The sequence below is a fragment of the Primulina huaijiensis genome, chromosome 11 (genome assembly GCF_012295235.1).
Source record: "Primulina huaijiensis isolate GDHJ02 chromosome 11, ASM1229523v2, whole genome shotgun sequence".
NCBI classification, from domain to species: domain Eukaryota; kingdom Viridiplantae; phylum Streptophyta; class Magnoliopsida; order Lamiales; family Gesneriaceae; genus Primulina; species Primulina huaijiensis.
In genome coordinates, this window is record NC_133316.1 from 19,136,236 (window position 1) to 19,151,363 (window position 15,128).

A 15,128-nucleotide genomic window follows, 5' to 3' on the forward strand; every position below is an offset into this window, starting at 1 on the left:
TATATATATCAGAAATTCAATCTTTTAGATTTAAAATTTAAAAATATCATCAATAATCTTTATCTCCTAAGCGTGAAAAATGTCGTGTATCCCTCGTATAGATTGGAGCACTGATTTTATTAATAACTAGTAATTTTTGCACGCGATAATGGATGTTTTGTAATTTTATTTTTATAAAAAATAAAGACAAAAACTCTGGTCTCACGGGTTAATTTTATGAAACATATATCCTATATGGGTCACTCACGAAAAAATATTACTTTTTATGTCAAATATATTAATTTTTATTGTAAATATGGACAAGATTGATCCGTTTCACGAATAAAGATCCGTGAGACCGTCTTATGAAATACCTACTCTAAAATATATTGTGTTGGCATAATGTTTTTTCTCCTAAAAATTCAATGTATATATATCACATGTTTTTAAAAAAATTTAATATTAAAAATTAATATAGTGTATTATTAATTAATTGAAATGAGTATTTTAGAAAATTGTAAGGAAAAAATCAAAAAATTGATTTAAGGTGGTTATTTATATGAGCCTATTTTAAGAAGAACCACATAAAACACATCAAGATGTTTATTATGTGGTGCTCTTCAATAATAATAATAATAATAATAATAATAATAGATATGTAAAATTATCTGACTAATTTGGTGAATGAAAAAACCAAATAATACAACTTATTTTCCTATGTTTTACTAATTGTTGAATCATTTGTTATTGTCTTGGTCTAAAATTAAATGACTAATTTGATGAATGAAAAAACCAAATACCAAAATCAATACATGCATATCTGATCATATTACAAAAGTTGAAATTCATATTTCGACATTGAGCTACAAGACAATTAAACACATGTTGCTACAACACAATTAAACTCAAGCGGACTCAAACTACATCAAAATGAAGCATATTATCTTGAGTTTACTTCATCAAGAGAACAACCAACACTATTAGAAAAAAGCACAAGCAACCCATGAAACATGAATCAAACCTGCTTCAAATCACATCGTACCATGGACATAACCTCATCTTAATGTGGTTTAACTCGGCTGTTAACACCACAATAGCTGTTAAAACTCGAACCTATTAAATCAACATGATATTCATATTCATATCTATCGGGAAGCAACATATTATATTCAAGTTGACGCCAACAAAAGAACTCGCACTAGTTCACCGAGCAATTGTAGTACGACATATCCTTAATTTTCTTCTTTTCGGACAACACGATTATGATATCAGCCCTAATATTGCAGAAAACATACTGGATAAGTTGGGTACTGTAAATCTAAGCTTTCCAAAGTGCTTGATGTATGGATATGTGAGAAGACTCCACGATGTATCGAAAAAGATGGCTCAAATGAACAATGAAGCCAACAATTTTAATCTTGAGGTAAATGACAGTTACGGTTCTTTTGGTTAAAAACTCTTCAAAAAAACAAAAATCCTCACTCACAGCGCAAGAAGTTTATTTCTATGACATAGAGGTTGTGAGCTACTTTTTCAAACAATGAGAGATATTTATGCAGTTAAAATTAAAATTTGAAATTTCATGATCTTTTGATATTTCAAGTAAGGTCCAAATGCTATTCGCCGGTGATTTGAGTATGAAGTTGAAATAATCTTTTGTACACCTATCAAAATGAGTTAGGTCAATTGGACGGTCGATCCACCACATAAAATAGGTGGGTTGAGTTGAGTTGGTAATATCTCGACCAACCAAAATTTAGAATGGTCCGCCTCGTCCCGTCCTGCCAAATTCAACAAAAAATTGGCTAGAAGGTGAGGCCGACCCTCCTTGGCTGCCTGATAGCATATTGCACCAGGTTACTATTACTTCTATATAAGTAAATTAACAAATAGGTAAAATTTAAATTCATCCAACATAAATTCGTATAAACAATTTAATAAATTAATTTGTGATCCATGACTTCAAATATCTCGATCCAAATACATTTTAATTTTATTGATGAATTTTTTTTGTATTTTTTTTGTTTTTATAAAATAGCTTTTCTTTTTAAATATTTCAATTTTATCTTTATTTATATTTCTCATATTTGTAGATGATTATATCACTCTTAATAAAAATACATTAAAATATTATTAATTTGAAAATAAAAATTGCCTCTAAAAAATAACAAAAATCATATTTAAATAATTATTCCAATAATACAAATGGTTGTAGCAAATGAGCACTAATACCGTACATAAAGTTGAACCCTATACGATAACATCATTGGTCTATTATTATACACCAATTTTTTTTTACCCAAAATACCCTTTCATTGGAATACTTGTATTTATAAAATAAACAAAATACAATAAAATGAAACTTCAAACATTAACGTTAATTATAAGAATTATTTGAACTTTATAATATTTGAGACATAAATTTATTGTACAAAAGATAATTTTTTTTATTTTTTGAGAGACAATATTTTTAAAATTTAATTTATATACATGCATAGTGTGGATTAAGGGTGTAAACGAACCGAGCTGGTTCACAAGCTTTTCAAGTCGAACTTTAGCCCAAATTATTTTATTTGATAATTCGCTAGCTTTAATATTTATTAATATAATATAGTTATATGTTAAATAAATAAACTTTGAATATTTCGAATACTTATTTTCGAGCAATAGTTCAAATATTAACATACATATTCGAATCTTTCGAGTCGAACTCGAACTCAATCTTTAATTCGAATCGAATTCGAGTCAAATGTTTTAAAATTTTCGAACTCCAATAAAAGCCGAATTCAAGCCTTCAAATTTTCGTCATATTCGACTCGATTTAATTCGTTTACAACTCTAACGTGTATATTATATTAGTTTCTTGATGTACAAATATATTTTTTTAGTGAAAACATATGTTGTGATTGAATATTTGTTTTAGTAAATACGGATTTTTTGCATTTTTTTTGGTGGCATTTGGATTAATTAATTATTTATTTAATCGGTTAATATTTTTTTAAAATATGATTAGTAATAGATAATTATAGTGGGAATTAGAATTTCATACTTGACGTTGACGTTGACGCTGACGCTGACGCTGGAGAGTAAGACGAAGAATGAACATCTAACAAAGAGGAACTGAGAGCAGAGCAGCATTTTTTGTTGTGATATCAGATTGCATCTCTTTGCTCCTTGTATTTCAATCTCAATGGCAGCTGAGGCATTGCTCACTTTCGTCTTCACATCCGCCATTCTCTCCTCGTTCCTCGTTCCGATTTCATCAATGGTGGATTCGGAAGCTAATTGTATTAGTCGGAATACTACTACCATGTTTCTACCTTTGTTTCTGCACAGCAACCCCCACAAAGTCGACGCATATCCCAGACGCCAGCTCCAGAACAGCTCCCACAGGGCGAACGCCCGCATGTTTCTCCGTGAGGGTCTCCTCGTTGATGGGTCTGCTTCGTAGCTTTTTTTATTTCTTTTACTGGTTTGATATGAATCTAATGAGCGAGTTCTTGAATGTATCAACGGGTGATTAGATGAGAGCTGGTTGGGATATTTGATTTATGATGTGGGTTTGTAGGTATTACACGTCTAGCTTATGGATCGGGACACCTCCCCAGAAGTTTGCGCTTATAGTTGATACGGGCAGTACTCTTACGTATGTTCCCTGCACCACTTGCAGACAGTGCGGCACGCATCAGGTCATTTACTTCTTTCCGATTCCGGTAAAATATTGTAGATTGAGGTTCAATATTTCATTAATCTACTGTGTCTCCTTCTCATCCTTTGTGAGTACAACTCTACTCTTAATAGTGATAAATTTAATGTCTTTTTAGATTATGAAATAAACAAATCTTGCTTCTCATTTCCTTTTAAAAATCAATTGAATTTTTAGATGGTCATGTGATCGTGTTCATGTTGGCCCTGTAGTGGCCAAATGGTAGTATGACAAAAATTTGTTGCTACTTCCAATCATCATCTGCTTTGATGCCACTCATTTGATTATCCTGTGTTGCATTTGTCGATGTAGTTGCATGATGTTGGTTTCAATTTTTTAATTTAATAGGATCCAAAGTTCCAGCCCAATTTGTCGAGTACCTACAAACCAGTGAAGTGCAACATTGATTGCCCCTGCGATAGCGACAGAAACCAATGTACTTATGAAAGGCAATATGCTGAAATTAGTTCTAGCAGTGGGGTCCTAGGTGACGACATTGTGTCCTTCGGTAATCAAAGTGAACTGGAACCCCAACGAGCTGTTTTTGGTTGCGAAAACATGGAAACAGGTGATCTTTACAGCCAACACGCTGATGGTATAATGGGTCTGGGTCGTGGAGATCTCAGTATCGTGGATAAACTAGTTAAAAAAGGTGTAATTAGTGATTCATTTTCTTTGTGTTATGGTGGAATGGATGTGGGTGGTGGTGCAATGGTTCTTGGAGGAATGTCATCCCCTGCTGCCATGATTTTTACTCGATCTGACCCTTTACGCAGGTATGTTTAGGAAGACTGTTATGGTATAACCATGAAATGTTAGGCTTTTTCCTAACAAGTACACTTGATACATCTCACACATTTACTCTAGTTTTGGAATGGCAACAGTCCATATTACAATATCGAGCTGATGGAGATACATGTTGCTGGGAAAGCGCTGCCTCTGAATCCCAAGACTTTTGATGGTGAATATGGAACTGTACTGGATAGTGGTACAACTTATGCTTATCTTCCAGAACTTGCATTTGTGGCATTCAAAACAGCCGTAAGATACTTGTTTTCTGGGTTTTGCCATTTGTCTGTGGTTGTCTAGGATTTATAATTTTTCTGTTCGTTCTTCCATTTAGCTTTTCACATAATTTCGAGCCAGACATTGAAACACAAATATCTGCTCTTTTTTGTTCTTTCAATCACATAGAAAAAACACAGGGTGTGCCATTTGTTTGAAGGCTTGATATTTGCATAGATCCTCTAGTTTTTTCCTCTTGGGATTCTTGTGCTTAAAACACTGCAAGTTTCTGTGATTTCTAAAGATACTCCAGTTGACACTGGAGATGACAGTTAAAACTCCCCTTTAAGCAATTAAACAATTTGATATAACTGTTAGAAAATTCTGCGTAATTCAGTTTTTTCAGTGCTGATGTTTACCCTTTTTGTCATGTAGATCTTTAGGGAACTCAAGTCCCTTGAACGAATACAAGGTCCTAACCCTAATTACGATGATATTTGCTTCTCAGGTGCTGAGAGGTACATAATTATCATCATCGAGTTTTTAAAGAAAGCAAAACTTTCAGTCATTTATTTTTGTGTGACAATTAATTGAGTGCTAACGTTGCTTCAGTGATACTTCACTACTCTCAAAATCATTTCCATCAGTTGAAATGGTATTTTCCAATGGACAGAAGCTATTGTTGTCCCCTGAGAACTACTTGTTCAGAGTAGGTGTTACCTGTGTTATGTTGTTTGAAGTCTTGCTTTCCATCATATAATAATCTTTTTCATCCTGATGCATTTACATTTGTTTTTCTGGTTATTTATGCCGCCAATTCTATGTACTAACGTTCTTATGGGTCTTGTTTTTTTGCCATTTTTGTTTAGCATTCAAAGATGCCTGGTTCATATTGCCTTGGGATTTTTACGAACGGGGAGGATCTGACCACTCTTTTGGGAGGTGTGCTTCGTCTTTAATTTTTATGGTTTAATTGCTGTATGTGTTGCTCATATTTGATGGTAATAGGTATCATTTTTCGCAATACTCTTGTGACATATGATCGTGAGCATGAAAGGATTGGTTTCTGGAAAACCAATTGTTCAGAGTTATGGGAGAAACTCAATGTATCTGCTGTTTCTCCGCCACTGCCATCCGGCATAGATCAGAATAAATCCACCACGGTAACAGCTCCTACGCTGGCTTCTAGTGGACCTCCATCATTTAAAACCCCAGGTATAAGAAATTACTGAGTTCTGCTTGATGTTGCATGTCATGCTAGTCTCTGCTGGTAACAATGTTTTTCCGCTTAAGTTCTAAATCTTAACAAGGTAATATGATTATTTTCGATTGTAATCTATTCGAACTTGTCTTTCTTATCCTCGGTCGTAAATTTATATTTACTAGTAAAAAACACATTCGTTGCACGTGAGAGTAGTTTATTTGTTGAGTAATCATTTATGTTTGAGGATTTTGAATAGGAGTGCTAGGAAACAAATATAGCTCCGTATACATTAATACTTTGTCAAATTTTTTCTTTCTTTCTTTCTTTCTTTCTTTCATTCTTTATCTTAATGATTATATCCTTTTCTGTATTTTCTTCCTGGTTATTTGTCTCTCCTTTGGTGAATGCAGCAGCTAGCTTTTCATCGTCTTCAATCTCAACGGCCTTACTTGACTGGTCGTCGATGATCTACACTGTTTTCTTATTTTTTTGGATGATTCCGTTCAATGTTCTGTTTCAGTAATTGACTTCAAACAATTACGTTATGCTTCATATCATTTTTCGATATATTCTCTATTCTGTGTACAATTGCTTTGAAGTGGGTATTGTGTGTTATGTGTATGTTACCAAACATGGTATACATTTCAGATATTTTGTGTTCAGACATTTCTTTGTGTATGTTACCAAAAAGTTGCGGATTGATATTTTCTTTTCTGATTTGTGACCGAAAATATTAAATTGTTTTATTGTACGTGTTTCATTAAGAATTGAATGATACCTTATTATTTTTACATCTTGTGATGCACATCACTCGTTGAGTATTTGTTTTAATCGGTGTTCTAAAAGACGTCGCTTAAGACCGCTAGGTGGTTACCTAAACATTGGGTGGTCGTTCACTGTCCGATTTTTAGAAGCCGGCTGGCCGTCCGTCTAATATAATATATAGATTTTAAAAAAAAGATTGTCTTACATATTTTTCAATCAATTTGAATCGTATAAAGTGAAATAATATGTTATTGATTTTGAGTTTGAATCCGATATAGAATTATTGGAGAAATACGTAAATAAACAAGAGAATTTAGGTATTTAAGGAAAAAATTTTATAGGCACTGAACACTTAGTGTTAGGTTTGATTATTTAATAGGGTGGGGTTCACGTATTAAATTAAATAATATTAAAATATGTTTTCTCAATCCCACATCGGTTTTGTTAAGAAAGTTGCTGGAGGGAATTAGTTATAAATAGAACTCAATTCCTTCAGTTATTGTATCTCAAAATTAAAAAAATTTTAGCTTTTTTATAGGCACTGAACACTTAGTGTTAGGTTTGATTATTTAATAGGGTGAGCTCCACGTATTAAATTAAATAATATTAAAATATGTTTTCTCAATCCCACATCGGTTTTGTTAAGAAAGTTGCTGAAGAGAATTAGTTATAAATAGAACTCAATTCCTTCAGTTATTGTATCCCAAAATTAAAAGTTTTTTAGCTTTGATAAAAACAGAGTGCATAGAAAAAAAGAGTATATTTTTTTCTTGAGTGCGGGAATTCTCTTGTGTGAGTTAGAGAAATTATTTTCTCGGTATACTCGAGTTGGGATGTGAGTGAGATATTTAGTGTATTGGTGTATACACTTGTTGTAATATTTCTTCCAGTTATAAAAGTTGCAGTGCTCCGTGGACGTAGCCTATATTGGGTGAACCACGTAAATCTTTGTGTTCTTGTTGATTATTTTATTCTGCATTTTTGGTACTATATTATCATCGTGGTTGGCATCGCTTCGGGGGTGTAATTCCCCAACACTTAGGTGGTAGACGGTCGTTCGGCTGTCGCTTACTGCTATAAAGTTACTTCTTTGATTCCGTAATTATCTTGGGCATCCAAAATTTGTCTAAGCATTGATTTTAACACGAGTATATAACATGAACTAGTTTGAATGTTAAAGTTTAGCGACGACAAATTGGTATATCATGAAATGTGAATGCTATTGGCAATCTTCTTGACATTTTTATTTTTTACTATATAATTATCAACTATATTTTGTGCAAAATATACACATCAAAAGTAATTTATTTGTTTCAGAATCTTTTTATTCTTGACAGTATCCCAACCTGCCTAAATGACGAGCCAGTACACCCTGTACTGCCAAATGACGGGTTATGACAGGCTTGACGAGTTGTGGGCTTGTCCATCCAGCTTGCCCGTTTAAACAACTCTACTACTCACTATGGAGGTCAAATAGAATAGCAAACAATCTCAATTTGTATTGCCTAACTGTGTGCATGAGCAACCAGGGGTCAGGGTGAATGAATACATGTTAAAAAAAAAAGTTCAGGGTTTTCTTCTTTAAGTGTCACATTTCTTTTTTTTTTTATTACAACGTACGCCGGGAGGGTATCCAACCAAAAAGCGAAAATTATTAGATTCTGATTAACTAGAAGTTTGCAGTTTATTGAAGATTTTAGTATCAACAATGAAGAGAAATTGAATAGTGAGGAGGTGTATAGTGAAAAAGACAACTATACATGAGAAAATTATCCGAAAAATATGAGAATCTTTAATGAGGTAACATGTAGAAACAAAAAAACGACAATAATAAACTCGTATTTCCAAAAAATAATATTTTTTAATTGATAATTTAAATAAAATATTTGTATCATAAAATTGATATGGTGTATTTTATTACTGAAATAACAATTCAATGAAAATCAATCTGACTTTCAAAAATTAATAGATTAAGGATGTTGGCAAAGAAGCCCATTCACACACGGATGTCAGAAAACAAATCAACGTCAACCCCGTCTTTCGACGTGCACACACGCAAAGGGAAGAGGGAGGAGCTATAGCCAAAGAAGCAATTCAACATTCATGACCGTGATGTATAATTTGGATCGATTCGCTATCGGTGCCCCTCCATAATACCAGATCGCATTCATTCGTGCTTGTCAATGGCAGGAGGAGCATTGTTCGCTTTCGTTCTCACCTCCAGCATTCTCCCCTTGTTCTTCGTTCCGATTTCATCAATCCCGGATTCGAAAAGTGATCATGTTCATAGTAATACCACTACCATGTTCCTACCTCTGTTTCTGCGCAACAACCGCCGCCAAATCGACTCATATCCCCAACGCCAGCTCCAGAACAACTCCCACCGCACCGCCCGCATGTTTCTCCACGACGATCTCCTCCTTAACGGGTCTGCTCCGTAGTCTTTGACTTTGTTTGTTGGTTTGATTTGAACCTAATGAGTCGTTTCTTGAATTGTTAAGTGGTGATTTGATGAGATCTGATTTTGCTTGTTTGATTTATGTCGTGGGTTTGCAGGTATTACACGTCTCGCTTATGGATCGGGTCACCGCCCCAAATGTTTGCGCTCATAGTTGATACGGGCAGTACTGTTACTTATGTTCCTTGCGCCACTTGCGAACAGTGTGGCAAGCATCAGGTCAATTGCTTCTTTCGTATTCTATTAAAAAGTGTTGGATTGAGGTTGAATATGTTCTTTACTTTACTGTATCACTTCTCATTCCATTTTATTACAATGCTACTCTTAATCATGCTAAATTTAATGCCTTTGCATGATGTTGGTTTCAATTTTTGAATTTAATAGGATCCAAAGTTTCAGCCCGATTTGTCGAGTACCTACAAACCAGTGAAGTGCAACATTGATTGCCCCTGCGATAACGACAGAAAGCAATGCACTTATGAAAGACAATATGCTGAAATGAGTTCTAGCAGTGGGGTCCTAGGTGAAGACATTGTGTCCTTCGGTAATCAAAGTGAACTGGAACCCCAACGAGCTGTTTTTGGTTGCGAAAACATGGAAACAGGTGATCTTTACAGCCAACATGCTGATGGTATAATGGGTTTGGGCCGTGGAGATCTTAGTATCATGGATCAACTCGTTGACAAAGGTGTAATTAGTGATTCATTTTCTTTGTGCTATGGTGGAATGGATTTGGGTGGCGGTACAATGGTTCTTGGAGGAATTTCATCCCCTGCTGATATGATTTTTACCCGTTCTGACCCTTTGCGCAGGTATGTTTAGGAAGATTTATGGTATAATGATGGAACGTTAGGCTCTTTCCTAACAAGTACACTTGATACATCTCACGCATTTACTCTAGTTTCGGGATGGCAACAGTCCATATTACAATATTGAGCTGACGGAGATACGTGTTTCTGGGAAAGCGCTGCCTCTGCATCCCAAGACATTTGATGGTAAACATGGAACTGTGCTGGATAGTGGCACAACTTATGCTTATCTTCCAGAATTTGCTTTCAGAGCCTTCAAAACAGCCGTAAGATATTTCTTTTTTGGGTTTTTCCATTTATCTATGGTTGTCTAGGAATTGTGGTTAGTTAGGTTATTGTACCTTTTAACTTTTCACACAATTTCCAGCCAGGCATCAAAACACAAATATCTGCTCTTCTTTGTCCTTCCTCTCTCACACAAAAAGGCAGCTTGTTCTTGTCATTTGTTTGAAGGCTTGAAAAAAATCCTCTTGTTTTCTCCTCCGTGGAGTCTTGTGCTTAAAACACTACAAGCTTCTGCAATCACTTAAGATAATACATTGGAAGCTGGAGATAACATTTAAAAGCTCCCTTTTAGCAATTAAATTATGTTACTCAATTGTTAGAAGAATCTGCATGATTCCCTTTTTCAGTACTGATGTTTATCATTTTTGATCTGTAGATCTTTGGGGAACTCAAGTCCCTTAAACGAATACAAGGTCCTGACCCTAACTACAATGATATTTGCTTCTCAGGTGCTGGAAGGTAACATGATTATCATAATTGAGTCTTTAAAGAAATCAAAGCTTTCAGCGATTTTTTTTTGTGTGACCATTAATTGAGTGTGAATGTTTGCTTCAGTGATGCTTCACAACTCTCAAAATCATTTCCATCGGTTGAAATGGTATTTGGCAATGGACAGAAGCTATTGTTGTCCCCTGAGAACTACTTGTTCAGAGTAGGTTACCTTTGTGTTATCTTGTTTGAAGTCTTTCCTTCGAGTATATAATAGTCTATTTCAACCTAATGTGTGTACATTTGTTTTTCTGGTTATTGGTGCAGCCAATTCTATATAATAATGTCCTTCTGGTTTTTGTTTTATTGACCTTTTTTTTCTCTTTTGTTTAGCATTCGAAGATGCGTGGTTCATACTGCCTTGGGATTTTTCAGAACGGGAAGGACCCAACCACTCTTTTGGGGGGTAAGCTCAGTCTTTAATGGGTATCATTTAACAGATGTATATTTGCTTATATGTACTGGTAATAGGTATCGTTGTCCGTAATACTCTTGTGACATATGACCGTGAACATGAAAGGATTGGTTTCTGGAAAACCAATTGTTCAGAGTTATGGGAGAGACTCAACATATCTCCTGCCCCTCCACCACTGCCGTCAGGCTTGAATCAGACTAATTCCAGCATGGCTACATCTCCTACACTAGCTCCTAGTGAACCCCCACCATTCAAAGGCCCAGGTATAACAAAGTACTGTGTTCTTTTTACTGTTGCATGTCATGCTAATTTTTGCCGTTTGCAAACCTTTTCTGCTCAAGTTCTAAATCTTAACAAGTTAAATGATTATTTTGTAATCTATTCAGACTTTCCTATTGTGCATGGTCAAAGCCATACTAATGAAGACGCTCATTGCTGTCTTATTCTTCATCTCCGTCTTCTTCTTTTGAAGAAGCAAAGGAATGTGAGAGCCACCTGTCGTGATTAGTTTCTCGAAGTAAAAAGTAAACTGTGGGAGACACCTTTTAGGGGAATGAGAGGTTACATGTGAATGCGAATACTTTAGCAGGATGTGATGATCGATAGTTAAATATAAAAAAGATTCATAAAAAATGGTATGTATCATGGGTTCAAGCCCAGAAGAGCACCAAAGTCAAAGGGATAAAAAAATTTGGAAGACTGATCATCATTCCAAACCAATAATTTAGGATTGCAATAATAAACACATGTTTTGATTAGGTGTCTCGATGAAATCCTATAAATATAATTTTATTTAGAAACTTATCTTCTTGCCTAAGCTGACAACGCTAGATCAGGAGAAAGATTTGTAAACTACAATAAGTGGGACTTACATTTCAGCAGTGAGAGACGCAGACTAGTCAAATACACAAAAAGAATCTTTTGCATATAACAATTGCACAGAATCTCGTTTTGAGCGGAGAATGCTAGTTATGAGAAAGACCAGGAGAGAAAGGGGAATCTGTTACAGTAAGAAATGTATGTAGTTTTCAAGTATTTAAGTCATTTTTTTGTTAAAAGTAGACATCAACTCCATTCGATTCCGATTACAGGAGAAGAAAACAATTCCTTATTTTTTCTTTCAACCAACATTAAAAAATAACCCAGCAATTTTTTCTAGCTGAAACATTCTCTATTCATGTGGATTATTTCCTGTATCTCTACTATTTCTAAGAATTATTCAACTATTCCTTTCAGCCAACAAGCAGCAATGAGACTAAGCATATTTTGGCAATTTTTCGCATTTGCAGGGGACATTAAAATAGGGCTCATAACATTCTCTATGCTGCTGAGTGTAAAGTACTCAGATTTGAAGCCTCACATCCCAGAACTTGCTCTGTACATTGCAAAAGAATTGGATGTTAATGCTTCTCAGGTACATCAATAAAAATTGTTAACAATCACCATGGAATTCAAAATTTGAAAATTAGTTTAATTTCTCATTAAAACCTGATATTTATGTTACTCATCTGTAATTGCTGCATGGTACAATGACTCTCGTCATTTTGAGATGAATCATTTTGCAGGTTCAATTGATGAATTTCACTTCAAGAGAGAATGATACACTACTAAGATGGGCCATTGCTCCAGCAGAATCTTCTGATTATATCTCAAATAGTGCTGCAATGGTAAACTTTGTTTTGAACTGTGGATTCCCTTGTCTAAATCTTTATTTTAAGGGGGCTCAGAAACATTTACAGCTTTATTTTTCTTTTTACCAGGATATTATTTCCAAGTTGAATGAAAACAGCTTGCATCTTCCTGACAGCTTTGGAAATTATAAATTGTTCGAATGGAACATTGAACCCCCACAAAATCGGTAAACTAAAATATGATTTCCTTTGTGTCTCTATTCTTGGTAAACTTGTGTGTCTGCACTTTTTTTTAAAAAAATATTTTAAATTCATAAAAGCAATTTTGAGAATACTATCTGGAGCGATGTTATTTGGATTGGAAAAGAGAAGGGGTGAAGAGAGACGAGGGAATGGTGGGTTTTAATTTTTTGGATTGGGATTGTATGCGTTATAGAGAAGATCGGGATTGAGTTTATTGCAGGTTGTTATTTGTGGTAGCACTAAGTGGAAGCATAGGAGGGGCTGTTCCTGGCATGTAGGGATCTGATGGCAGAATTTTTGGAGAGGAGGGAGAGAAAAGATTGAAGAGGGGAGAAGCTGGGGGTGGTGGTTTTGTTCGTCGTTATTATTGGCAGTTTGGCACAAGCACCGCATGGAGTCTGGGCATAATGTGTGGTGAACGCCTCATTGAAACTAAGGATGCTAAGCTGCTATTTTAAAATACATCTAACATATCCTCTACAAAATATTAAACACAATATATATCAAATTTATATTTGTGTCGGTAAATATATTCTCTTACATCACATCCCAGCATGATGGCATAGAGAAGTGTCAATGATGAATATAAATTCAGAAAAGTGATGGGATGGTTGATCGTGGTAATTTTTGTTACGGAAACTTCTTCCAGATCTCAAAAGCTAAAGTTGTTACAAATCTGCAGTAGAACTTGATATACAATATACTAAACTCGACAATTTCTACAACGATGCAGTACATGGTGGCAGCAATATTACTTGGTAGTTGTCTCATTTGCTGTAATCTTGGGGATTGGAATTTTGGCGTCTGGGGCATGGTTTATTTGGAGGAGGGAGCGATCTACTAATCCGTACAAGCCCGTTGAGTCCATCGTAGCCGAGCAAGAACTTCAGCCGTTGCAGAACTCCTAAGTATACCTGACTTTTGTGATCATGTATCAGCCTAGCATGTGTTGTCTGCTGTTAGCTCCTGTCCTGTCAATGGAGTCCTTGCACCGAAATGCTTCCTTGAAACGACCCCGCACTTGTAACTAGCGTATCCAATATACGTCTGTCTGTATGAATAGCAGAAATTCACGACTGACTTTAGCAGCTGTGCTTTAATATATATATATATATATTTTTTCCTTTTTTGAGAAGAATATATTTTTTCATTTTCATGATTTAGCAGCATTCACATTTTTGTACGGAATTCATCCTTGCGGCAGAATGTGATAGTCAATTAGTTGTGAGTCGTGACTTGCCTTTACTATATTATTAAACTTTAAACTTGAGTGTCACTTGAAAACTACATGGCACCATGCTAAATATTAAAAATATCCTTGTACATTTTTACGATTTAATCCAATACCCTTTGACTTTGCACTTCCCCTTGAATATTAATGTAGGTCTATTGTGAGATAGTTTCACGAATTTTTATCTGTGAGACGGGTCAACTCTATCGATATTCAGAATAAAAAGTAATACTCTTAACATAAAAAGTAATATTTTTTCATGGATGAGCCAAATAAGAGCTCTGTCTCACAAAATACGACCCGTAAAATCATCTCACACAAATTATTGTCATTAATCAATTAACCAATCAATCAATGAACTGAGGAGATTATATCTCGTCCATTTTATAAATCAATTCAAGTATTTTAAAACTAAAAATATATGATATATGCACCATGCATAATATCTATGGAGTATATTTCATAGTTGCACGTGTGCTCGACAGCTACTTTTTATTAGGAATGATCCATTTTAAATATCTGTGTTTGGTAATCAAAAAATAAAAAAATTCTCACTGTGTTATAGTCTTTGGCTTGTTTGTGTGTGAAAAGAAAAAAAAAATCACATATAGCACACCACTGTGTGTGAAAATTGCAGGCACTTTGCGTTTTTGTGTGGGTAATAACTAAAAACATGGATTGTTTTTTTAATAAAACATGTAAAATTACATGCACTCAAAGATTGAAATTAGTGGATGACTTGGGTAAACGGATCTGATAGTTCATCACCTTTTTCCATTCTTATTGCTTTTAGTAACCAAAAAAACTTTAAAAACTAAAATCAATTTTAGAAATAAATAACTCACTAATATAGTTAGTTTTCTATTTTTCGTCAGTCCAACAGTGACTTGAGCGTCGGAGTGATAACG

The 15,128-nt window shown here is 34.7% G+C and overlaps 2 protein-coding genes across 5 annotated transcripts; both read left to right on the plus strand.

The window, feature by feature from the left end:
* Positions 1–3,042: 3,042 nt before the first annotated feature.
* LOC140987401 (aspartic proteinase 36-like) lies at positions 3,043–6,661 on the plus strand. 4 transcript variants are annotated; one of them, XM_073455886.1, is made up of 9 exons: positions 3,043–3,417; positions 3,548–3,755; positions 4,034–4,461; positions 4,570–4,726; positions 5,126–5,208; positions 5,303–5,399; positions 5,560–5,632; positions 5,699–5,905; positions 6,308–6,661. In XM_073455886.1, exons 1-9 carry the CDS (start codon positions 3,170–3,172, stop codon positions 6,415–6,417), a joined length of 1,611 nt encoding a protein of 536 aa, XP_073311987.1. In that variant the 5' UTR covers positions 3,043–3,169; the 3' UTR covers positions 6,418–6,661. The 4 variants fall into 4 exon arrangements, 3 of the variants coding, with proteins under 3 accessions (XP_073311987.1, XP_073311986.1, XP_073311988.1); XM_073455885.1 differs by having other exon boundaries at positions 3,044–3,417; positions 6,305–6,661; XM_073455887.1 differs by having other exon boundaries at positions 3,045–3,417; positions 3,548–3,668; positions 6,305–6,661.
* A 1,973-nt stretch (positions 6,662–8,634) lies between these two features.
* On the plus strand, positions 8,635–14,107 carry LOC140987400 (aspartic proteinase 36-like). Its single transcript, XM_073455884.1, has 12 exons — positions 8,635–9,087; positions 9,216–9,336; positions 9,502–9,929; positions 10,036–10,192; positions 10,588–10,670; positions 10,767–10,863; positions 11,034–11,106; positions 11,172–11,378; positions 12,405–12,529; positions 12,681–12,782; positions 12,876–12,973; positions 13,723–14,107. Exons 1-12 carry the CDS (start codon positions 8,843–8,845, stop codon positions 13,895–13,897), a joined length of 1,911 nt encoding a protein of 636 aa, XP_073311985.1. The 5' UTR covers positions 8,635–8,842; the 3' UTR covers positions 13,898–14,107.
* The last annotated feature ends 1,021 nt before the right edge of the window (positions 14,108–15,128 follow it).